This window comes from Fukomys damarensis, unplaced genomic scaffold (assembly GCF_012274545.1).
Source record: "Fukomys damarensis isolate Sample0158 unplaced genomic scaffold, DMR_v1.0_HiC HiC_scaffold_12, whole genome shotgun sequence".
In the NCBI taxonomy this organism is placed as follows: Eukaryota; Metazoa; Chordata; class Mammalia; order Rodentia; family Bathyergidae; genus Fukomys; species Fukomys damarensis.
Window position 1 is genome coordinate 58,036,605 of NW_022900924.1, and position 23,097 is coordinate 58,059,701.

Genomic DNA, 23,097 nt, shown 5'->3' on the forward strand with positions numbered 1-23,097 from the left:
ATTCTTGAAGAATCAGTTTGTGAGCGTGTTTTTTTTTCTAGTATTCCCTCACATTTTTACCTACTGAAGAATTCATAGTGTTATCTCTATTTCTGATATTGGTGTTTAAAACTTCTGTTTTATTTTTGGCAGTTTTGGTATAGATCTATCACTTGTCACGGTTTATTTTGAATAAATAGCTTTTTGTTTTACTTTCTGTATTGTCAGTTTCTTCTGATTTTTATGCTTTTTTTCTTTCTGCTTGATTCATTTTGCTCTTTTCTGAGTTTCTCCAAGTAGAAACAGAGATTATTTACTTTGAGATTATTTTCCTTTTGGAAAAGTTCTCATGTTTCATTTAGTGCTGTAAATCTCCTCAGTTATGCTTTTGCACAGATTTTCATTTTAAAGCTTTATTCAGTTCATTGTGACCTTTTTATTTCCTATGAAACTTCCCATCTGCGCCATGTGTTATTTAGAATTGTGCTGTTTAATCTACATATGTTTAGAGATTTTTCTTTTGACATTCTATCCTGGATAGTTTGACTTATAGTGGTGAGAGAACTGAGATTTTAGTTCTGTTAGACTTGTTGAGGTTGGTTTTGTGGTTTAGTGTATGCGTCATCTTTGCGGATTGTTCTGTACAAGTTAGGGAGAGCCCATGGTTTTGTTGTGCGGTTTACATGTTTTGTATGCTTACTGTTTTTCTTTCTAGAATTTTTATCCATTTCCCAAAAGGGTGTTAGATTCTGCAGTCACAGTTGAGGAAGAAGGTTAGACTGTGACTGCCACCCTTAATTTTGTCCCTTGTGGTGCTCTTTTTCCTTTTTTTTGTGTTCTAGCCTGCTATTCTCACTTCCTTTATGCTTAGAGAACTTTCTTTGTCTTTTCTTTAGGTTATGTAGGTTTGCTATTTGAAAATTGTTTTGCTTTCAGAAATCATTTTGCTCCTTTATTACTGCACCGTACTTTATTACACTCATAACTTGTGGTTGAAGATTCTTTTGCTTCTTGTTTTTTGATATTTAAAAATATTCATCTTTCTTCTGGTCTTTGTGATTTTATGTTTGGTTTTAAATCTGTCATTTGAATTAGTATTTCTATATAACTAACGTCATTTTTCTCTAGAGTTTTGGAAGATATTTTCTTTGCCTTTGGGATTTAGGAATTTAATCATTATATATGTTTGGTGTGGATTCTTTGAATTTATCCTGTTTGGGGTTTGCTCAGTTTCTTGAATGAGTAGGTTAATATCTTTGCAAGTGTGGGTATTTTTCAGGAATTATTTCTTTGAATATTTTTAAAATTCCCATTTGCTCCTCCTCCTCATTTTCAGCTATAGTAATATAAAAGTGAGGTTGTTTTTAGTCTCCTACAGGTTCCTGAGAGTGTTTCAGTTTTGTCTATCTTATCTGTGCTTTTTAGATTTTAGAAATTCACTTCATCTGTACTCATATTCATAGATTGTTTTCTTTTATATGTATTCTGTTATTGACTCCATCCAGTGAGAGCTATATCTTAGTTATTACATTTTTCAGTTATAAAGTTCATTTTTAGGGCCTCTCTTCATCCTCTGAGATTTTAAATTATCTCTCTCTCTCTTTTTTTTTTTTTGGTACTGGTGATCGAACTCAGGACCTTGCGCTTGTGAGGCAGGTGGCAGCATCACTGAGCTAAACCCTCTGCCCAAGATTTTAAATTCTTCACTGGCTTTAAGAGTTTGTTAAGCTTTTGAAATGTATTCATGAGGGTTGCCCTAAAGTGCTTGTTAGCGCATCCCACCTGATCCCTATGGCCCTGGTGTCTTTTTGGTTTGTTCTGTGGTTTTCGTGGTTCTTGCATGGCTGAGTGGTGTTGGTGAGGTGATGGGCATTTTATCTGCTAGGAGATCTGGGTCCTTCCTTCACTCTGAGTCGCTGAGGCCTGCTGCGGCTTGGTGAGACGGCCGGGTAGGACGCTCAGGCCACTGCCTGCCTCTCTCAGCCCTGCAGACCCAGCCAGCAGTGGAGAGCCAGCTGCCTGCCTGCTCCTCTGGGTCTCCATCTCTGCCTGCGGATGCCCCTCCTGACAGGAGACGCGTCATTCTCATCTGCTCCTGTCCCACAGAGGAGCAGGATTTCTTTGTTGGGCCTGACTCCCCACCCCTTCCATGGGGACGTGGAGGCCGCTGCTCTCGGGTGGGGTGGGGCTGTGTGGAAACCAGACTTCCCAAGAGCTCACTGAGCCAGGAGGAGGAGGGGGAGGGGGGGGCGGCAGCAAAGGGTCCGTGGTCCTGGGGCAGGGCAGGGAGAGCCACGGGGGCTCTGTTGGGAGGCTTCTTCTTGCTCGCCAGCAGCTGGGGAGCAGGCTGTGGTGCATTCAGTCTCTGGTGCCTCCTGAGAGGAAGATCCGACCCTGCCGCTTGACGGAGGAGGCTCACAAAGCCTTGGTCAGGGGCTCCAAGGCAGATTTGGCGTGGAAGGGACCAGCAGAGGAGAGCTGTGTGTGGTCACGGTGGCAGGGAGCAGAGGGCGAGGGGAGGGCTGAGAAGAAGGCGACCGTGACCATGACCGCTGTCCCGCCAGGGCCTGCCTCTGACAGCACGTGGTGTGCTGTCCACCCTCAGGCCTTTCTGCCTTGCTCTTCATCTGGCTGCTGAATTTTGGTTAGAAGAGTAGGCCTTCTGCTCCATCTCTGCAGAACCGCACATCCAGAGTCACTTTTAAACACTACCATGGAAACGGAAGTCGCTGTGGCTGTTTGGGAAGTGATTTGGAAATGTCTGTGACCATTAACAGTGGCTACCCCGTGGCTTTCACAGGCTTGCAGTAGCTGTGTAAGTGGAATTAGTGCGTGGACTGTTTATGAGATGGTCGTGAGAATATCCAGTGCAACATGGTTTCTGGTGCTGAGTACCTGGAAGTACAGTGCATTTCTGTCAGTGCTGAAATATTTTAATAAATGATGACATCACTTAATATAAGTGATGACGCATTGGTGAATTTGGAGGGATGTTTATTGCACAGAGACAAGTGAAAATGAAAGGGCGGAGTTCTGCATTGTGAAGATATTTTGTAAAACGACAAATGGCTAAACATTTATGTTTGTATTTGCATAAAAACCCATACACACAGGCGAATAATACCAAATTGATTGTCTGAGGAGAGGTGGGATGGGGAGGCTGATTATCTTTTTTCATTTGTACTTTTAGGTTGTGCAATAAATATGTTTCTTTCCTATAATTAAAAAAAGTTTAATGAAGATAAAGTTAAATGTTAGTAATAGGAACCAGTTAGTTTTAAAGGATGAAGGAGATCTCTAAGACAGTAAAAGTTAAATCTCTTTAGATTTTTAGATTTAATTTAGTGGTATAAATTATTCTCCCAACAAATACTTGGTACAGTCTGTGGAAAAAGTTTGGTATCTGCTTCTTTGTGTTTTGCAACCCCGGTGTTACATTAGTGAGTATGTAAATGGTAGCGTTGTGGATAAAGGTGTGCGGAGAGAGGCAGCCTGTGGCCGAGTGTGGTAAGTGCCCTGTGATGTGTGTACACAGAAGAGGGTCCTTCTGCCCTGCGGAGCTGCACCGGCTCAGCGCTGTGGCCACCGTACACCTGACAGCAGGGCCTCACAGAGCGCGGGAGAAGCCTGGCTGCTTGTGCGAACGTCTTCCTGTTTCCCACCATCGCCGCCAGTCTCTGTGGGTCAGACTGCAGCACATGTCCTGGGAGGTCAGCGCTCAGATCTAGCTCGTACGACACGGTGACATCGATGTCAGAACCAGATGAAAGTGATCCGATGCCATCCTGTTCTCCACTGGGCCCCTGCGCTCACTGACTGACAGGTGATGGAGCAGGCCTGCTGTGTGCCTAGGAAGGAGGGCCTCGCAGAGGATCACCAGCCTGCCTGTCAGCACCTCTGATGGGTGGATCGTTTTCCTGGAGACTTTTCCCCTTCCCTATGGCTTTGCTATTAATATAGTAATCACTGGAATAAAAAAAAAAAAACTTCTTTGATCTTAAAGACTTTTAAAAAAAGAAATATTTACTCTGGATAATTGGTTAACTGTGTGGGAAAAATTATTTTGTCTGCTTGTACCACAGAAAAGTCAATTCCAGATGGATTAAAGAATTATATATCCCAAAGAAACCATAAACAGCTGGAAGAAAAAGATGTTTAAATGTGGGCAAGGAAGGCTGTTTTGAGGAGAAGAGCAATGAAAGAAACCATTAAATGGAATGCTGATAGTTGGGCTAAATATAAATTATATCTTTAAAAATTGTAAGTAGAATTTATATACTAGCAAAACTATTGATTTTTTTTTCCCAGTACCAGGGATTGAACTCAGGACCTTGCGAGGCAGGCATGGCAACACTGAGCTAAATCCCTGGCCCAAATTTTTATATCATATGTAATAATTTCCATACTATAGAGAGATTCATAATAATAGGAAATATCAGCCCCATTGATAATCAAAGACGTACACATTAAAATAACCAAACGCTGTTTCTACCCAGAACATAGAGCAATGCCACTGACTTATGTCCAAAGTACAGGTAGAGGACCAACTTTCTCCAATTGGTGAGACTACTTTCTGGTAGCATTTTTATAATGTGTTTAGGATCTGTGATCGAGTATCTCCACCACTGCAAACGAAGTGAACACAGGTTTGTACTTTCCTGGAGCTATAACGTACCTGAAGGGTCAGATCTCAGTGGACCTGCCTTTCCTCTCACCAGCTCAGCTGCTGAATGTGCAGTACCCAGAGACATCACGGAGTCCCCACAGCTGGGGGTGCCTGTCCACACCATGTAGCAGCCCCCAGAGTCACCCGTCTGTCTCCCAGAGTGACATCTGGTTTAATGTGACCATCACTGCATCTTCCAGTGGAAGTTTCCCTCCCAGGAAAACACTGCGAAGATGTAACAGTGGAAGAGATCGATCCCTTCTACTCCTTGAGTCACACACCCATGTGTACCGACAAGGGTGAGACTGTAGCATGTCTCCTGGCTACTGACTGAAAGCGTAGACTTTATGGTATAAGACAGCTCAATTTCTGAGCATGTGTTTCCCCAGCCAGCACCATGCCACTTTTTCAGTAAGTCTTTCCCCATTTCTGTTGAGTCCAATGCTTGTGGTGGTGTTGGACGTGCTGAGACCGTGGATTTTATGGGCTTGCACCCAATGCCACATCCTTTTTGCCGTTAATAAGTCCCCAGTCGTTATTATATTGGTTATCATGGTGGCAAATCAGGCATTTCTTAAGTCCGTACTTCCCGGTGCTGGCAACTTATGGGCACAGAAAGCAAAAACACACCCAGGATCTGTGTTTTTATCCAGTGGGAATAGTTTGCTGCCTTTCCACAACCATCATGTTCCTAGGTAACTGGTCGGTCTCCCAGGAACAAGGCCATATGGGCTCAGCATTGGTTCTCTTGTTGGCTGGAGAGCGGGTGTCCAGGTCATCGTTGGTGGGGATGTTCCTTTTGGTGAGCACACGCGTAGCCTCCATCTTTGCCACTGTGTTCCCTTCACACGAGGCTCTAGCAGCAAGCCCCAGGATGGCTGTAGGAGTGGTGACAGCCGGGAGCCTTCTCAGAAGTGGACGGTCTTCTGCCAGTGGCCACATTGGACCCCACATCTTGATGCTTGGGGTCCATCCTGGGTGGGCTGTCCAGACCTCTTTCCGAGGACTTCCTGTCTCCCCTCTTCAAATCTTGCTCTGACTCCCTGACTGTCCCGCCAGCCACACCTCTGAAACACAGTGTGCGCCATGATGGCGCTCTGATGCTCTGCCCGCCCCCTGGAGGTTGTAGCGCAGCTGTCCACGCCCACTTGGTGCCATCAGTCAGGGCCCCACTTGGCCTTTGCCCCTGGCAGTCAGCTGGGCATAGATCAGTCTGAATCAGCACAGAGGGTGCAGTGCAGAGGTGGAGGGGGTAGAGGAAATACACACCCTGCACCATGTGGCTGCCGTGTATGCTAAGCTCAGTCTCGAATCCATAACCTGCTCGATGACCGGTTCCTGCTGTGTGTGCCCAGCACTGTGCTCGGTGCGGGGGCAGGTTAGTGACAGGAAAGGCATGTCGCATGGTCTCTTATGGCAGTAGTTCTGTGTTTTCTAGGAGCAGCTGTTTCTCAAAAATAAAAAAGTAATCCGCAGAGGAAATGTCAGTGTTGTGGTTTACTTTCAGGTGCTTCCTGGGGGCTTCGTGGCCCCGGATCTCTGAGTAGCACTGGACCTGCCCGGCACTGGGTGGGTGGCAGAGCAGTTTGTCCTACAGCCTGGACTGCGGCCAAGCCTTTTCTCTGGCAGTGTAGGGGCCTGGGAAGAATGGGGGGTGGAGGAAGGCGTGCACGGTGTGCGCTGCCTTCCGAGTTCACAGAGCCCACCAGTCATCATCTGTGCTTCCGCTCGTCATCAGTAGAAGATGCGCTCCTGGCCCAGAGCCTGAGGGCTGGGTCTGTCTCATTTCCCATCAAGGTTCGGGCTCCTCTTCGGTCCGGTCAGCTCAGGGCCCCCGAGCAGTGCACAGACGCGATGTCTGTGGCGACGGCTGCAGAGTTGGTGTGGCTTTGCGGCAAAGTGACGAGCGCAGGAGTAAGAGCAAATGCTGTGCCTGCCAGCACTCCTGCTACCTCCGCCGTCCTCGAGAAGCACAGAAGTCCTTTCAAGGCCCGCAGTGATGACAGTGCACCACGATGCACGTTGCTCGCCCCAGCGGTGATGGTGCAGCTGTGGTGGCTGGCAGACCTGCTCGCATCAGTGTCCTTGCTCCAGATCGATTGCCGTGATTTCCCACGATTCTGTAGACCATTTACATGGAGGTGTAATAGACAAAACCTTCCAAGATTTTGCTGTTGGTACTCATTCCTGGAATTTGCCTTCCTGTTTATAAGGCGTACTGTCTTGGTAGAGGGACTGTTCAGATTTCCAGTTGTCGCTTCTGTCTTGAGCCCTCCCCTCACATAGGGATGGCGGTGTGTGGGCTGCAGCCTGTGGCATTCGCACATTGGCGAGTAAAGACCTGATCACACTGCAGGCCCGGGCACATGCGGGGCAGTGGGACTGGACTCCGGGCCAGAGCCATGTATCACCTGGCCACCCTAAGCTGAGAGACAGAAGCTTTCATTACAAACAAGTACTAAGTTGGGAGATGAATCTGCTGCAGCTTCTGGCAGGGAGAGGGAAGAGAGGAAAATGCTTCCCATATTTAAAGCAAATTGTTCCTGCGTGGGGGATGCAGCAGTTACAAGTTACGAATGAAGTGGGCTTAGAACGGAGTGACACGGTGGAGAGTGCTGTTTTCCTCCCTGGAAACTGCATCGCTGCCGAGGACCCAGTCATGAAGCTGTGGTCCTGACCCGCCAGCGTGGGCGTGGGCCTGGGCGTGCTTGGTTGGCGTCCTGTCCTGTCCAGCAGTGCACGGCGGGTGTCTCCAGGAGACAGAGGGGCACGGTCCAGACCCTGCGCGGAGTGGGGCAGAGCCTGAGATGCTGCCTGCTGCCCCTCACAGTAAGGTCAGCTTCCTGGACTGCCTGGGAGCCCTAGATCTATCCCACGTGACAGCTGCACTTTGATGTTTGATGATTTTCCTACCCTGTGATCGCTACTGCAGACTAGGTGTTTGGACACACGGCAGTCCCGTGCTTCCAGTGCCCTGGTCGCCGCCTCCGCTCCTTTCCCTCCTCCTCCCCCTCCTCCTCTTCCTCTTTCTCCTCCATTGGGGATTGAATGCAGGGCTTTCACACTGAGTTACATCTCCATCCCTTTTATATTTTGAGGCAGGTTTTGTTAATTTGTCACAGGCTGAGCTCCAGCTAGGGATCTTCCTGTCTCAGCCTCCCATAGTGCTACGATTATAAGCATGCACTACCACATTTATCTCCATATCTCACAATCATTAAGCAGCAAATATCAGTCAAATTCTCAGTATTCGCTGTGCATAAATTCACTTAGCCTTCCTATTTTTGGTGTGGCTCTTCTCTGTTTAACTTGGTGTGCTTTTTGTTTTGTTTTGGTACCGGGGATTGAACTTGGGTCAATGTTTTGTTTAGTTTTTTGATAAAGGGTCTCGCTGTATAGTTCAGGCTGGCCCTGAACTCACTGTGTAGCCTAGGCTGGCCTTGAATTTGCAGCGATCGATCCTCCTGCCTTAGCCTCCTGAGTGCTGGGATTACAGGTGTGCTTCTTACCTATGCAGAGATTTTATTTTTTCTAGAGAATAAATGTTAAGACCGCTCTGCCTGAATGAATGAAGTCTAGTGGCAGTCACTTAGGGACAACAGGTAGAGGAGTGTGCCAGTTGTTAATTGTCACCTTGACTGCAGGAAGAGACTCTTGGAGCAGTGTTGGATGAGGGGCTCTGCCCTCCTCAGTGTGTTCAGTTGTGTTCATAGCTGAATGTGCTCTTAGGAGGGGCCCCGGCCTGAGGCGGCCGCTGGAACGGGCCTTTCGGTACTGTGTTTCTCACTAGCACTACTCTCCTGCTCTGCTTCTCAGCTGCGACGAAGTGAGCAGATTGCTCTGCTGGGCCCTTCTGCCGTGTTTCCTCCTGGGAGCCAGCCAGTAGTGGACTGAATCCTCTGAGACCGTGAGCCAAATCAACCTTTAAGTTTATTTCCTCCTTTTAAGTTGTACATGTCAGGTGTTTTATCCAAGTGGCAGGAAAGCTAACTAATACAGAAAATGGTATTGGAGAAGTGGGGTTGTTGCTGTGACTGTACCTGGCCAGGTGGTTCAGAAGCCTTTGGAGCTGGATTGCAGGAGAAGTTTGGAAAGGTTTGGAGATGCTGGCTAGGGAAGGCCTCATATGCTGTAAGCAGAGCCTGATGGGTGGTTCTGGTGAGAACTGGACAGGAATGTGGATAGTAATGGCAGGATCAGGCAGTTTCAGGTGGGATTGAGGACGCTATTGGGAACTGGACAGGTGGCCACGCATGTTACATTCTGGCACACATTTTGTCTACGTTTTGCTTATGTCCTGAGAATTGGCAGGAGGTACATTTAAGGATGGTGGACTAATTGATCTGGCAGTGGAAATTTAAAGGCAGCTGAACATTCAGGCTGTGGCATAGGTACTGCTGACAGCATTTAGCCAGCTTTATGTTGAGAATCAGGACTAAAAAGAAGAGCTGAAATATTTGGAAAGCTTCCATCCTGGCCCTAAAAGAAGCACACATAAATCTGGAGCCAAGGAAAGTGTGGTTGGTGAAGATTTGTGCTATTACAAAGACTTGTACTTTGAACGTGGACTGGAAGAACACCTGGAGCATGTCTCGGGATTTAGCAGTACTCTACCCATTGTAGGCTCCAGGCTGTAAAAATGTAAACCCTTTAATGAAAGCAGAGCCTCTGATCCCGCAGCTGGAGAAGGGCCCCCTAGGAAGTTGGTTCCCCATCATTTTCTCCGTGCTTGGCCATCCAGGCACGGAGACCACTGCAGCAGTGGCTCGAGGGGATGTGGATACTGCTCAAGCTGGTGGCAAAAGTGGGTGTCATTCGCCTGATGCTTGTCACAGGCAGAGCAGGTGCACCTGTGCGGTGAACACAGAGGTAGGCTTCTGACAGCCGCATTCAGCGGTGTCTCGTCTCAGCCGGTGCTCGTTTGCTGACATTTGCAGTTATACATAGCAAACCATGGACACACGTCATCCTGTGTGTGTGCAAGTATATCTGTGGAGTAACTTCTTCTAGAATGGGAACTAATAGATTTTTAAAGCTATTGCCAACTTACTCTGTTAGCTTTGTATCACTGTGATGAAATACTTGAGACAAGTGAACTCTTAAAGAGGGAAGGTTTATTTTGGCTCACAGTTATAGAGGATTTACTTATGGTTGTTGGCCCGTGGCTTTGGGTCTGTGGCAAGGCAGTACATCGTGGTGGGGTACACCGTGGAGCAGAGCCGCTCACCTCATGGCAACCAGGCTGCACAGAGAAAGCCAGGATGATGCTGACTCTACCAGCCCCCGCCCCCAGCACCTTCCTCCAGGGCCCATGGGAAAGGCTCCCCCACTACCTGTAGCTCCACGGGCCGAGGGTCACGCTGAGGGACTTCTTGTGAGCGTATCCATCCCAGTTGCCCTTGCTGCAACGGCCCTCTGCAGTTGTGCAGTGTAGGTGCTCACACGTGTGTGGAGCTCAGCTGGCTTGGTGGGTATGTGGTCACATGGTAGAAGATGGGGTCGACTCTGAGTGTCCTGCATGGCTTTCTGCTTGGAAATATAATGCCCATTGTGTGGTAGGAAGAGGGTAGTGTTTAGAGGCAGGGCCTCTGGGAGGTGATGGGGGTTAGGTGAGGTCACTGGGTGGAGCCCCACAAGGGGCCCTGGTGGCTTTGTAGGAAGAGGGAGAGGGTCCATGTACACAGTGTGAACAGACGGACAGTGGGTGTTGGAAAAGTTTGTTACAGGAAAAGGCACTTTGCCACAAATCCCCCTGAAGATAGTTCTCACCTCAAACACACCCACATGCCTGCCACTTTCTGAAGCCCCTCTGGAGTCCTCTCTCCTGAGGATCTAGTTGTGCTAATATGGCTACGTGAGTGTCCTGGACCAACTCAGAATGTTTACCTTTCCTGGTAATTTGACTTTGGGAAGAGAAAGAAGTTGCATGGTGCTAAATCTGGTGAGTGGGATAGCTGAGAACACAGAATGTGCTATAAACAGTTCATCAATACGAGGTGATCTGAAAGCACGTGACTATTTAAAGAAAACAATTTATTACAGTGCCATCAATCCCCCTCAAGATACTCCCCAAACACACTTATCCCATGTTCTTCCACGTTCTGGGGCAGTTCTGGGAGTCCCCTTTTGTTAGTGTCTTTATAGAGTGTGATAAAAAATACAGTAAATGCTGCTGTGAGTACCGTCTAAGGGCTGGCTAGTACAAGCGTGGCTGTGTCCTCATTCACCTGAGTCCCTGGACCTGGCACTGCACGACTTCTGGCTCTTCTCCAAAGTCAGAATGACCATGAAAGGGAAACATTTCAATGGAGTCAGAGTCTAAAGGCAGCGAGAACGACACAACTAAAGACCCTCAGGAAGGAGGACTCCAGAGCTGCTGCAGAGCGTGGCGAGGACAGGGGGACGAGTGTGTTTGAAGGCACGCGTGGTGGGGGCGGGGTTTGAGAGCGTCTGGACTGTAATATTTTTTCTACACTTACGCCTTCACTGTTTGTCCGATCACACCGTGTATACACACAGACATGAGTGCCCCGTCTCTTGGCTGGTGATGGTAGGTCCTCCCCTGCCAGCGAGCAGACCGAGCCCAGATTTTAGCTCTTGATCCCCCAGAGGTGTGAGCTAAGTAAACTGTAAGTAGCCCGTCTCGGGTATTCGTGGTGGCCATGAAACGTGAGCTCGCACGTGAAGCTGTGCAGGAAGTGAGAAGAAACGGGCAGTGTCACGCGCCGAGCTGGCGCGGTCCCTGGGGTGGCAGGGAACCGTCCGGTGGACACCAGTCAGCGGGATGTGAAGTGCCTGTGTCCCACTGCTGTGCAGTTAGTTGTACTCTCTGATTTTGGGAAATCTGTTCTGCAGGAGGAGGAGCTGACAGGGAGGGGGCCGGCAGCCTGACTGCGCAGAATGGTTCTCCTCGCCCCTCGGGAAGGTCTTTGCTGGTCCTGTTGTGTGGTTGGAGTGTGGAGCAGTGACTAAGCGGTCTCAGAAGTGCTGCGGCCTCCACACAGCTACAAGGGCGGTGATCGTGCGACTGCGCAGCTCCCTGGCGCCCCGGCTCCAGCTGGCCTGTGGTGCTCTTCGCAGTGTAGCGACTGTGCTTTCGGCGCCCATGTGTCATGGAAGGGAGAAAGCCTTGCTGTCCTCCGGTTTCTGCACCATCAGGAAGTTCTGACTCTGGACACTTCTGTGCTGACCTCAGTACTCTGCATTTAACCACGGTCGTATTAGTGTGGCCAGGGTGGTCAGCGGCAACCGAGCAGAGGGTGCTGACCCACCGGTGCAGCCCTAGTGGGCCTCCCGACTCAGGCTCGCACCCGTGTGTTCACTGCAGGGCTCCAGCAGTAAAGCACAGAAAGGCGAGTGCACCGATGCGCCTGGTAGGAGAGCCACGCCCGTGCGGTGTGAGGTTCCATGGGCCGTCAGCGTCTGCTTGCAGTGTGTGCAGACCCAGTCTTCCTGCCTCGACGTGAGTGGTAGATGATGTGAGCAGGGGCATTGCCACAGAGGAGCTTCCATGTGAGGAGAAAGGCCTGGGGGCTCGGGCAGAGGACTCGAAGGCCCAGCGAGGAAGAAAGTGTGTGGCGGGGCTCAGTTTCAGGTGACTGCAGGGCGCCCTCAGTCTGCATCGGTAGCCCTTGCTTCAGAGTGATGTGGTTTAGTTGGGTTGAAAGGCAGGTGTCGTAACACCAGTAGACAAAGACATAGGAGATCCAGACGCTTCACGAGTCTCTGCTGTCTCTACAGCCCTGTATTGACAGGAAACCTTTTCTTTGGACACAGTTTGCTGAGTTGGGATTCATGTGAGTTGCCTGGGGGTTCCAAGCAAGGCTAATGCTAATGACCAACAATGGTGTAGTCAGTTCGTGGGTTCACCTGCAGTCTTTGAAAACCAGTAGCCCCTGTATATTGACATCTTCGCCTTTCATTATTCATCTGGAAAAATGTCGTTTTCTTCATTGGCCAAAGGCACATGATTTTGAAATACCCTGGCAGATAGATTCAAAGCCAGCTCATTTTCTTTCTGCCTATGTGTCTTGAGCTGAGGCAGAATCAGGCCGTGCCTGACCAAGCCACTAAGGCTCTAAACGCCAGTCTGATGGGGACAGTGCCCTGTGGACGCACTGGCCATAACGGCGTTTCTGGACTGATGCTACCCACTGTCATACTGTGAGAGGTGACCTCTGCTTTCCCATTTGTAGGCTGGTGATGTACATTGAGAGAGACAGCAGAAAGACCACTCCCAGCAGGGAGCAGCAGAGCAGCGGTGAATACTTGTCCAGATGCCTGGAGCTGCTTGTGTGCCACATCGCCCAGGAGCTGCCTCGGATCCTGGGTAAACTGAAGTCACACCCTCAGGCCTGGCTGTTCTCACCTCACTGGTTTGGGCTAAAGACCTTGGCTCTTTCTCACTCTCTCTTTCCTTTCTTGCAGGAGAATGAATGCAGTGTCACTTGCCTTCTTGTATAGTTTCAAGATTTAAATTGTCCTTATCTATATTTATAATAATTATTTTGCATCAGTGATCTTGAGACAAGGCTAAATGTTACAGTGAGGCGTTATTGGAAGTAAACTGAGCGTTTTAGAGTATAAACAAATGAAAGCATTTTAACTGCTTATAGTTGCATTCACACAAATTTTCTGGTAACTTTTCTCAAGGTTTCTCTCCACTTAAATCTGAAAAAAATAATTTTCCCTTGAGTTTAGAGCCACAAATCAGTTTATTAGAAGAACTTTAAAATACCTAGCTTTTAAAAATTGAAGTGCTAAAATGTAAAGAATTTTGACAATATTGGTCTGTATTTAAGTTCAAATTTTAAAAATTTCTTTGGTTTGAAAATTATCTTTAAGACAGTATTAATGATTTGCAAAGGATGTTTACTACAACAAAATCTCTTATTTTGTTATTGCAGAAATTAAAATGTGGAATGTGTCCACATTCCTTCAATTCCTTTTCATGCTTTTCCAGCAGATGTAGCTATAAACAGAAGTGTTAAAAATATTAAATTTTATTTAAGCCATTGTCCTAAAGCATGGTGATGATTCAGAAATTCAGAGTATTAACTAAAAATGGTGAAAATCTCTTCACACCCAACCACAGTAACTTTTTGTTATTATATTTTGAGACTTTTTTGCTGCTAATGATTGAAAGTACAGCACCCCCAAATTCATTCTGGATTCTAACTTTTGTTTACCTCCAACCTGAAGGTTATGATCTGGTTGTTTAGGAGCTAAGATTCCTATTACCAGACTGTATTTTCACATCCAAAGATAAGATTTCAATGTCCCAATGTCAGTATGTTTATTATATATAATTATATATGTTATTGTCCAATGAAAAGTTTTGGGAATAGAACTCTCCACTTCCATCCTGTTCTCCTTTTAAAAAAAGTTGTGATCTATAAGTTGTTCATTTATATAAAGTAACTTTAAAATGATTATTCCTGTATACCAAAGTAATGTGATGGTAGTTGAACTTCATGAAATGCATAAGAAAATTCCGAAATCACCACTCTACCATGATTTTTATAGATTCTGTTTTTAATTTCTGGACATGAGGCTAATTGAAAGTGTGCACGCAGAACACCCCAATTTGTCCCCCGGGCCACATGTGTCTAAGTTCAGTGTTTGTAAGTGGAAGGGATGTGGCCGGCACTTATATTTGGAGGTCGATTACCTTGGAATTCCCACTAGTGATGGATCCCTGACTGTGGCTCCACACCCTCGGGCTCTGTAGCCGGTGCCCTCTCTGCGCTGTGCTCTGCAGGTGACATTCTGAACGCCTTGGCCAGCATCTCCGGCCGGAAGCACCCATCCACTGTCCAGGGGAAGCAGCTGAAGACATGCCTGCCGCTGATGCCCGTCGTGCTTCACCTCCTCACTGCCCAGGTACGGCTGCTTCAGTGAGGAAGGGCGTGGCCAGGTGTGATCAGCATGCTGTGTGGTTGAATTTTAACAAGTTGACCACAGTCGACAACACATTGCTGTGAATCCCCTTCAGAATCCTGCCCTGGCCTCAAGCACACTCATCCCATCGTCCTTGCCACTTCCTGGGGCCACTCTAGAGTCCTCTTTTATTAGTGTCTTTGAGGAAAATGATCAAAAATACAGTGACTGCTGTGGCTGAGTGCCATCCAGCAGAAAGGCAGCGTGTAAAAACATGGTGCTGTGCCCTCACCCACCTTATTCACCGGTCCTCACACTGTGGGACCTCTCGCTCTTCCCCAGAGTCAAAATGATCATGAAAGGAAAATGTTTTGAATCCATTCAAGACATCAAGGCTGTCAGAGCAGCGCAACTAAAGGCACTCAGGAAAGGGGGCTCCAGAGCAGCTGCAGAGAGTGGCAAGGACGCTGGGATGAGTGGGTTCAAAGCAGTGGGGAGAGTTTCGATCCTGTCTTATAAATTTGGCTCCCTGTTTTGTAAAGTAGCTAAGAAATGTCAACTGAGACAAAACATTTTTGTTTCTTGAATTAAAATTGGTCTTGGGTTTCAGGATTTAATCTGTGGAAACTTTTACCACACACAGGTATTTCGACCGCAAGTTGTAACGGAGGAGTTTCTCTTCAGTTATGGGACTATTCTTGTGAGTAACTCCACTAAGTGTTTTACGTTCATACTAAAACTGTGGCTGTTTCTCTACTGTGTGTGGAATGTGATGTCAATATGCGGTAATTTAAAAATTTCAGTGACATTTATTTGTCTCTAGGGAAGTGACCTTTTTGTATTTTTATCTGTTGACTGTAATAGAAGTTGACATTTGAAGAGAAAATATATTCTGTCCTGATAATGTGTTCTGTTCAGAGACAGCCCCAAATATGGTAAATAAGTCCACAGAAACGCTTTCATAGATTTTTGTTCTGATAAAAAGTGTAAAATAAAATGTGGAAATGGAATACTAAACATGCTTCCGTCGTGACCAGCTTGGTCCTGTGCTATCCTGTTGTGCGTCTTGTCTCTCTTTACGACTGCCTTTTCCTAAGTAAAGCTCAGTTTAGTTTTTAATTTATTTTACCTTTGATGCTAAAGGTAGACATGAAAGCAGATCATTGTGCCATCTTTACTGTGGTTTCTGTTCACGAGTTCATCTTCTTGTCTAGGTTGTGGCTCATGAGTTGTCTTGCCTTCCCACTGTGCTCAAGCGGTTACCATACGTATTGTTGATAATCTGAGAAAGATGTCCAAAAGGAGAAGCGGGGACCATTGTTGCACAGTGTCTCCAGTCTTCCTCTTATAATAAATGGAACTGAGATTTTTCCAAATGCTTTAGAGGGGTCTGGTTAAAGTGAAGTTGTTCTTGTAGTTGTGTAGCAAGAATGGTTGCCACCCACAGGTGAGAGATGATCTTCCAGGAGCTTGCTGGTTGGTGACTGTAATGTTATTTTTGGTTCCGGGGTCATCTGGCATTTAATTTGGATTTGTTGTGTATAAAACGTATGTGCAGTTTGGTGAGCGGAGGGCAGGAACCGTCTGCACCTTAGAAATGTGGCAGCGCTCTCCCCGTCAACTCCCGTCCACAGAGCTCCGTTCTGTCCCAGGTGTTCAGCAGGGCCTCGAAGACCCGTCTCCAAGGTTGAGCTGGACAGCCCTGGGGCCTCCGTCGTGGGGCACCAGTGTGCAGCAGGGGCACGAGCCAGGGTGTAGGGTTGGTGTGAGGGAGCTGCTGAGACAGCAGGCGGAGCCGAGCCGGCCTGAGACCGCTGCCTATGGCCTGGCTGCCTCTATCCTCAGTGGTGGCTGGGGCTGGTCGCTCCTCTGGGATGCGCCCTCCTGAGTGAGTGTCTCCCCTGCTTCCCGAGTCTGGGCCTTCACCAAATGTGTCCCAGCATCAGCCCGCGATTGTGACTTGCATATTTACTGACTAGGGCCTGTTGTTTATAGTATCGACGGGATCCTGTTTGAAAGCTGAGTTCCTGTTATCTGTGGTACCTGCAGAGTATCTGATGTTTTCACGACTCATTTCATAAGAACGACGGGAGCAGTTTTGTGCAATATATGGACCTCCTGAATTCTATTTCATTGGTTTCCAAAGGTCCGCTGAGTGAGACTTTTCTTTTTTTTCAGAGTCACATCAGGTCAGTAGACTCGGGAGAAAGCAACATAGAAGGAGCTGTGGGTGAGTAGACCTCAGGCCACCTGGGCCTGCACGTGAGTACTCAGGACTGAGCTTCAGGAAGCTCACAGACCTGAGAGGAACAATTGGTGTGTTCCCAGGATCGGCGGCATCTGAAGAATTCATCAGGGTCTCGCTGTCAGCTTTCGAAGCCATCATACAGTACCCTGTGCTGCTGGAAGGCCACCGCGATACGGTCAGTTCTGCAGCCTCAGGGGAGCCCTGCTCTTTGTCTTTTTGATGATTATGGTCTCACGAGACCTGGAGACATGTTGCCGGCCTGGACGTGGCCCTCCAGAGATGGACCCAGGGGATCTGTGTCCTCCATCTGCTGTGCTGGGACTTTTCCTTGCTTGCGATTCTCTTGCCTTTCCTGGCCTCTACCAGCACGTAGACTCCCAGTGGTTCAGTGCTGCGGGTGCTGGTACAGACAGCTCCTGGTGGCGGGCACTGGCCTGTGTCTTCTTGGATGCAGAGGGCAGCCCTGGGCTCTGTGCTCCAGGGCTGCCCGCTCACTGCGCCTTTCCTTCATGTACTGGCCGGTGTCCCTGGAGACCCTGGCATGAGTGGTCTTCAGAGGAGCGAGGTGGGTGGCCTTCCCGTCCGTGTTTGGTTTGCCCACGTAGTGTCTGCTCGCTTTGTTCTCCTAGTCTGTTCTCTTTCCGGTGGTCCTCCCTGATTTCTGACCACTTGCATCTTGTCAGCCTTCATTAAACTTGGATGCTTAGTGCTGCCCCAGGCCTGATAAAGTCCTTGTTCTTGAGGGACATCTTTGCCAAGTGTGAGATTGTTCTAGGTTGCAGGTGTTCTTGCCGGTTCCGCTCCTGCTAGGCTTGTTCCTTCTCTCCTTTACTCTCTCTTGTGTTCTGAGTTAGTGTTCCCTCTGAAGGTAATTTCTCTTTCTATCTGTTAGCTCATTCTAAAACTTGTTTTTTGATAGGCAGTATCTTTGGAGTTCTGCAGACTCACTGTGAGGGTGAAATGGCGCTCAGAGGCAGGCAGACCAAGGAAGAGAGCGCCCTGGGAGAATCGAAGGGAAAGGCAGCTTTATTCGCTAGGCGCCCAGCGGAAGTCACCTTCCAGAGTCTCAGCCTGATTCTACGCTTGTTTTCATTTTACTCTCGCTCTATTGGCAGGGCGGAGAAGCAAGCAGAGTTTTACAGAAGCAGAACTTAGCAGCGGGGTAGGGAGGCGCAGGGAAACGGTGCTTTCACAGTTTCTCTCTCAGACATAGGGAGGCGCAGGCAGCTGTGAGTCAGCAGTTCACCCTCCAGGCGCAGTGACCTTCGCAGGTTTAGGAGGACGGGCGGGCCACAGACCGTCAGCCTGGAGATCTCAGTCTCTGCCCAGCTTTGAGACTGTCAGTCTCAACTCTGCCCTTTGTTCCTTTCCGTTTCAATGGAACCGAATGTGGCTGTCTCTTTTATTTATTCTTTTAGGAGTTTCTGTGCCTGTGGGCACTGGGCTCTTCCTTCTCATTGGTCTGCGAATTTCTCTGCTATTATCACTATCTGCTTGAACTCAGATCTTAGGGACGTCAAGCCTTCGCACTGCTTTCCAGATTTGCTATCTTTGTCCCTTTCATCGTTATATTCTGAGTGGTTTTATTTGTCCTGTTCTGTCTTCTGTGTCCATCCTGCTGCCAAATGCAGCCACTCTGTTTGATTTGGTTGTTTCATTCGTAGTTCTTCCATTTCTAGAGATTCTCTTTCTTCAAATCCATATTGCTTTTTAATACTTTGCTGTTCCCTTGTAGTTATTCTCCACCATGTGTTTTAATCGTTCCATTTGCTGGGTGTGGCTGCTCTACAGCAGGTCTGGGAATTCCAGAGTTGAAGACAGTGCACCTCTTGGTCGAGGCCCCACCCAGTCCCCAACATTCCCTGAGTCGGAGTCTGGAGTTGCTTCCTCGGGGAAGGCCCCTGGCTCCCTGGTACACCCCTGAGACCACAGGTTGGCCACCACAGTCTCCCGGGCACGCTTGTGCAGGGTTTGTGTGCACACCTGGTTTTGTGGAATCCAGGGGTGCATCCTCTGCACAGGCGCTGGCTGCTCGGTGTAGGAGCCTCATGGGCTCCCCTGCTCCGGGCAGCTGGCCAAGGCCCCAGGGGTCAACACCGGCCACACTCCAGCCCACGCGCTGCCTGGCCTTTCCTCCAGAGTTGGCCTGAAAGGTCCCGCGCTGTATTTTCAGACTGTAAATAATTTTAAGGTTTTGGGTTTCTGCGCTTCATCTGGCATTTTCCTTTGTTTTCAGTAAGTGTTATTCCTGTAGCCGCACCCCACCTAGAAACCCTGTTTCAGTCGCTTCCCTGACAGTGAACCCCACGTCTGTCTGCGGTGAGATAGTGCTTGTTGGGATGTTGTTTATTGACTGTTTGCCTAATGAACAGTAACCTCACAACTAACATGTTAAGATCTGGGGCTTGTAAATATCTGCACTGCATTTAAATAGAACTTTAATTAGTTTATTTTCTAGTTGAAATGTAAGCCCACTAATGATTGAAACCATGTCTCTATTATGATGGAAAAGGAATTGTTGCAACTTACTGCTTCATGAAAATATGTTTTAATGCCATCACTCATGGGGAATCTTCCAATTACCTCTTGTTGAGCATGACTGGAAGGTGGTGGGGGAAGAGCTCCACCCTTTGTAACTTGGAAGTGGCTCGGCGCATTAACTCAGGTCTCTAGGCAGCTTGTGGGCCTGGGAGCCAGGGCGCGGCTGCTGAGCAGTGTTGGCCCACAGAGAACCGTCCTCACGGCAGCCTCCCCGATGCTCATAGAAAGCGGGATGTAGAGGAGAGTCCTTTTTTTTTCTTTTTCTTTTTATAATGAAAACTCTGGTAATAATACACTTTGGTAAAATGCATTTCTATTTCTTTGATCTTTAAAAAGGTAAACCTTAATGATTAAGAAAAATGAAAAGCCTGCCCTTTTGTAAATTTTGAACTGAAGACTGATGTTTGTATTGAGTATTTCATTTTAAGCCAACTGTGTGGGTTCAACTGTGTTGGAGGGCTCTCCGAAGCCACAGGCAGGAGCGTGGACCGCCACACCCCCCTGGACCCGGGGGCAGAATGGGATTTGCCTGAGTACTCAGACCCCGTGACTCCGCAGTGGACTCCCCAGGGCGTCTGCGGGGCAGCTGAGCTGACTGGCCTTCCCGAAATGCGCCTGCTGGAACGCTCACCTCCCAGCCTCCCAGGGTGGCGAAGGCACGCTGCGGTCGTGGGGCACAGTGCAGTCAGCGGTGGACGCAGTGCATGGCCTGGAGAGAACTTGTCTCAAAATAAAATTTTAAAAGGCTGGGATGTAGCTAAAGGTGCAGGTCCTGGGTCAGTCTCCAGTACCACAAGACAAAACAGAACCCCCAGATTTGTGATCTTACAGTTCTCAAGGTCAGAAGCCAGAACTGGGTCTTCAGGACTACAGTCCTGTGTCAGTGTGGCTGTTTTTCTGGAAGCTTCAGTGCAAGGATCCGTTCGTTCCCCTCTGAGGCCCAGCTTCCTCGGTTCCTGCCCATCTTCCCGCTCCAGGAAGCACCTTCCGGTCTCCCGACACTGCCCTCCTGCTTGTCTGCTCATATAGCTGTCCTTGTTACTCATCTCCCCTCTCGGAATCCTCGATTGTGTCTAAGAAGTCCCCGTGCCCCGTGCAGCAGCGCCGCCGCGCTCTGAGGACCAGGGCCCAGACAGCTGTAGGCCGTCATCCTGTCCACCACGATGCATTTCCTTACTTCAGTGCTCGCGTCCACCAGACCCGACAGCGCAGCCCTTTCCAGTTGGCGCCTGTGTCCTTCTGCCAGCCCCGTCCCATGTTGAGTGCTTCTCTGGCTGCTGGGCCTTAGCCCCGGGCTTTGCCATTTCTCTGGGGACTGTGCTTGTGGGAGTGGGGACCAGCATTAGAAACGAGGGTCGGGATGAATCCTGGACTGCAACCCAAGGCCTGCAGATCCCTCCAGGCAGTGGTGCTGGAAGTGTTGTGCGTGTGCATGTGTGTGCACGTGTGTGCGCGTTTGCACATGCATGGCTGTGGTGGAAAAGTCCCCAGTTCAGCATGTGGCTTAGAAGTGAGGCTTCAGGAGGAGCTCAGGTCACAGGTGGGTTACATGGCATTGCTGGCCTTTCCTCTCTTCTGACACTCGAGGGTGCACGAAAGGCAGCATCCAGGAAGCAGCTGCCCACAAGGATGTTGTGGGGCGAGCAGGACTCCCCCCAGGGCCGTGAGCAGTACCTCCTGCTATTCCTGGCACACCCTCCCACAAATGCAAAGTGTGTCTGGCCTAAGGCCCCATGTTACACTGCCAGAACAGACTGAGGCCTTCACACTTGAGCACATGTGTACATGCGATACAGCGTTACGTGCTTGTGGGTTTCCTTGTGCACGTGTGTGATCCTGGACAGAGCCCCTGGAGTGCGGAACCCCCAGCGATGTCCTTACTTTTGGCGGCCTCTCCCATTGTGTGTCCATATCCCACACTTTCTCACCGAGTGACCCATTCACACCTCTGACCTTACAGAACCCTGCATTGCAACAGCAACCACACCCAAGGAAGCCAGGTGCTTTTGCAGAAGGCTTGGCCCCCCTCAAGCCGAAGGTCGCCACACGGAGCTCAGAGCCAGCCCTGCCCAGGTGGAGCAGCCCCGTAGGGTGTGCCTCTAGGCTTCCTCTCCCCTTCCTTTTCTTGTTGATTTTAATTTTTTTGAATATGTAAATATTAACCAGCTTTCAAAAGTTGAACTGATAGAAAAAGAAGTATTTAGCCAGGTGTGGTGGCATGTGCCTATAATCCCAGCACTTGGGAGGCTGAGGCAGGAGGATCTCTGGGAGTTTGAGGCCTGCCTGGGTTATCCAGTGAGACCTCATCTCAAGAAAACAAAAACAAAAGTAAAAGATGGATTTGGATCAGTGTCACTCCTGTCCTTGATAGCATGTCCCTCTACTCCATCTCTGCCAAGGCACTGACCTTCATTGTTTGTTGGTTTGTCCCTTCAGGATTTCTTTATGTAAAGAGATACATGTTTTATCTTTTCCCCTTCTTCTATAAAAAAGGTGACACATATATTTTACATTCTGCTTTTTTAGTAACGAACGTGGGAAATTACTCCATATTAGTTCACAGAGCTCTGCCTCGCCCTGTATTAGAGCAGTGTAGTACTCCGTTGCCTGTCTGCTTACCACAGGCTATTCAAACAGACCCCTGTGTTTGGTCCTTTAGCAGTTTGTAGTCTTTTACAGTTATGAAAGATAAATAGCTTTGTTCACATGCAGTTTCGTACAGTGGGTGGTGCGTCTTCAGGGAGAGTTCCTGGAAAGGAATTCTGTAGCAGAATGCAAGGGTGAATGCATGGGTACTTTGATGGGTGTGGCTGGCATCGCCTGCGTGGTGGCCTCCCACTGTGCTGTCCCCCAGCAGCACGTATGGCCTGTCTGTACCAGCCTGATGGAGGAAAAGATACCGTGAGGCCTCGGTTCATGAATGCTGTTGTTGGCGAGCAGTTGGTCGTAAACAGAAGCATTTGGCAAATATTGTTTTTCTTTGCAAGCTCTGCATCGGGTAATAGACATGGCTCTGGCCGCATGAACAGGAACGTGGCCATCCTTTCCAGAGGCGTGAGACAGAGAAGTACGGCGCCCCGTGTGACGGTGCCCCACCTGGCTTCCTCTGTGCTCTCCTCGACAGCGTCCCACTGAGCCACCCGCTACCCCTGAGGCCTCCTCGGTCCTCGTCACCACTGTCGTGTGTGTCTCACGCTACCTGGGTGGGAAAGGACGTGGCCATGCTAGGGTTGTGCTGCTCTGGGTGCCAGATGCGCTGGGTCGGCTGCAGGGAGACGGGTGGTGCCTTCCGGAGGGAGAGCGAGTGCTCCGTGGAGGAGTCTCCAGTGAAGGGCGTGCATGGACGCAGCTAACGGGGGGACTGTGCTGTTCGCTCAGCTTGTCGAAAAGAGAAAATTCAAATATGCTTGGGGGTTATTTGTAGCTGAAGGCTGCTGAACATCGACTGTCTTATTTTCCCTGTTTCACGATAGTGGAGAATGCTGAATTATAAGCAGAGTATCATCTTGTGCATCAACAGCTTAAAACAAATCCAGTAAGGATGAGGGTTCCAGGGCTGTTGATGCACACGTGGGGTTCAGCCCTGAGCTGCCCTCGGCCTCTAACTCAGTTTCCGGTGACTAATGACACATGCACGCACACTCATGCACAGGCACACACGGGTGCTAACATTTTCTTAGAAAGGGGCTGGCCCTAGCTTTTGAACAGAAAGTTAAAAAGCTTCCAGACTCAGGAATTTCTGAAGAGTCGGCAGATCCCCAGCTTCAGGACCTGTCCGGGGCCC

General features: G+C 48.9%; 1 protein-coding gene across 10 annotated transcripts in view; it reads left to right on the forward strand.

The window, feature by feature from the left end:
- Ulk4 (unc-51 like kinase 4) overlaps nt 1–23,097 on the forward strand; it is a 340,955-nt gene that overhangs the window by 107,790 nt on the left and 210,068 nt on the right. For all 10 annotated transcript variants that reach the window (XM_033762656.1, XM_033762658.1, XM_033762653.1 and 7 more), the window contains 5 exons: nt 12,841–12,974; nt 14,406–14,527; nt 15,168–15,224; nt 16,703–16,754; nt 16,853–16,947. In XM_033762656.1, coding sequence (XP_033618547.1) covers nt 12,841–12,974; nt 14,406–14,527; nt 15,168–15,224; nt 16,703–16,754; nt 16,853–16,947 — 460 coding nt within the window. The remainder of the gene's footprint in view (nt 1–12,840; nt 12,975–14,405; nt 14,528–15,167; nt 15,225–16,702; nt 16,755–16,852; nt 16,948–23,097) is intronic.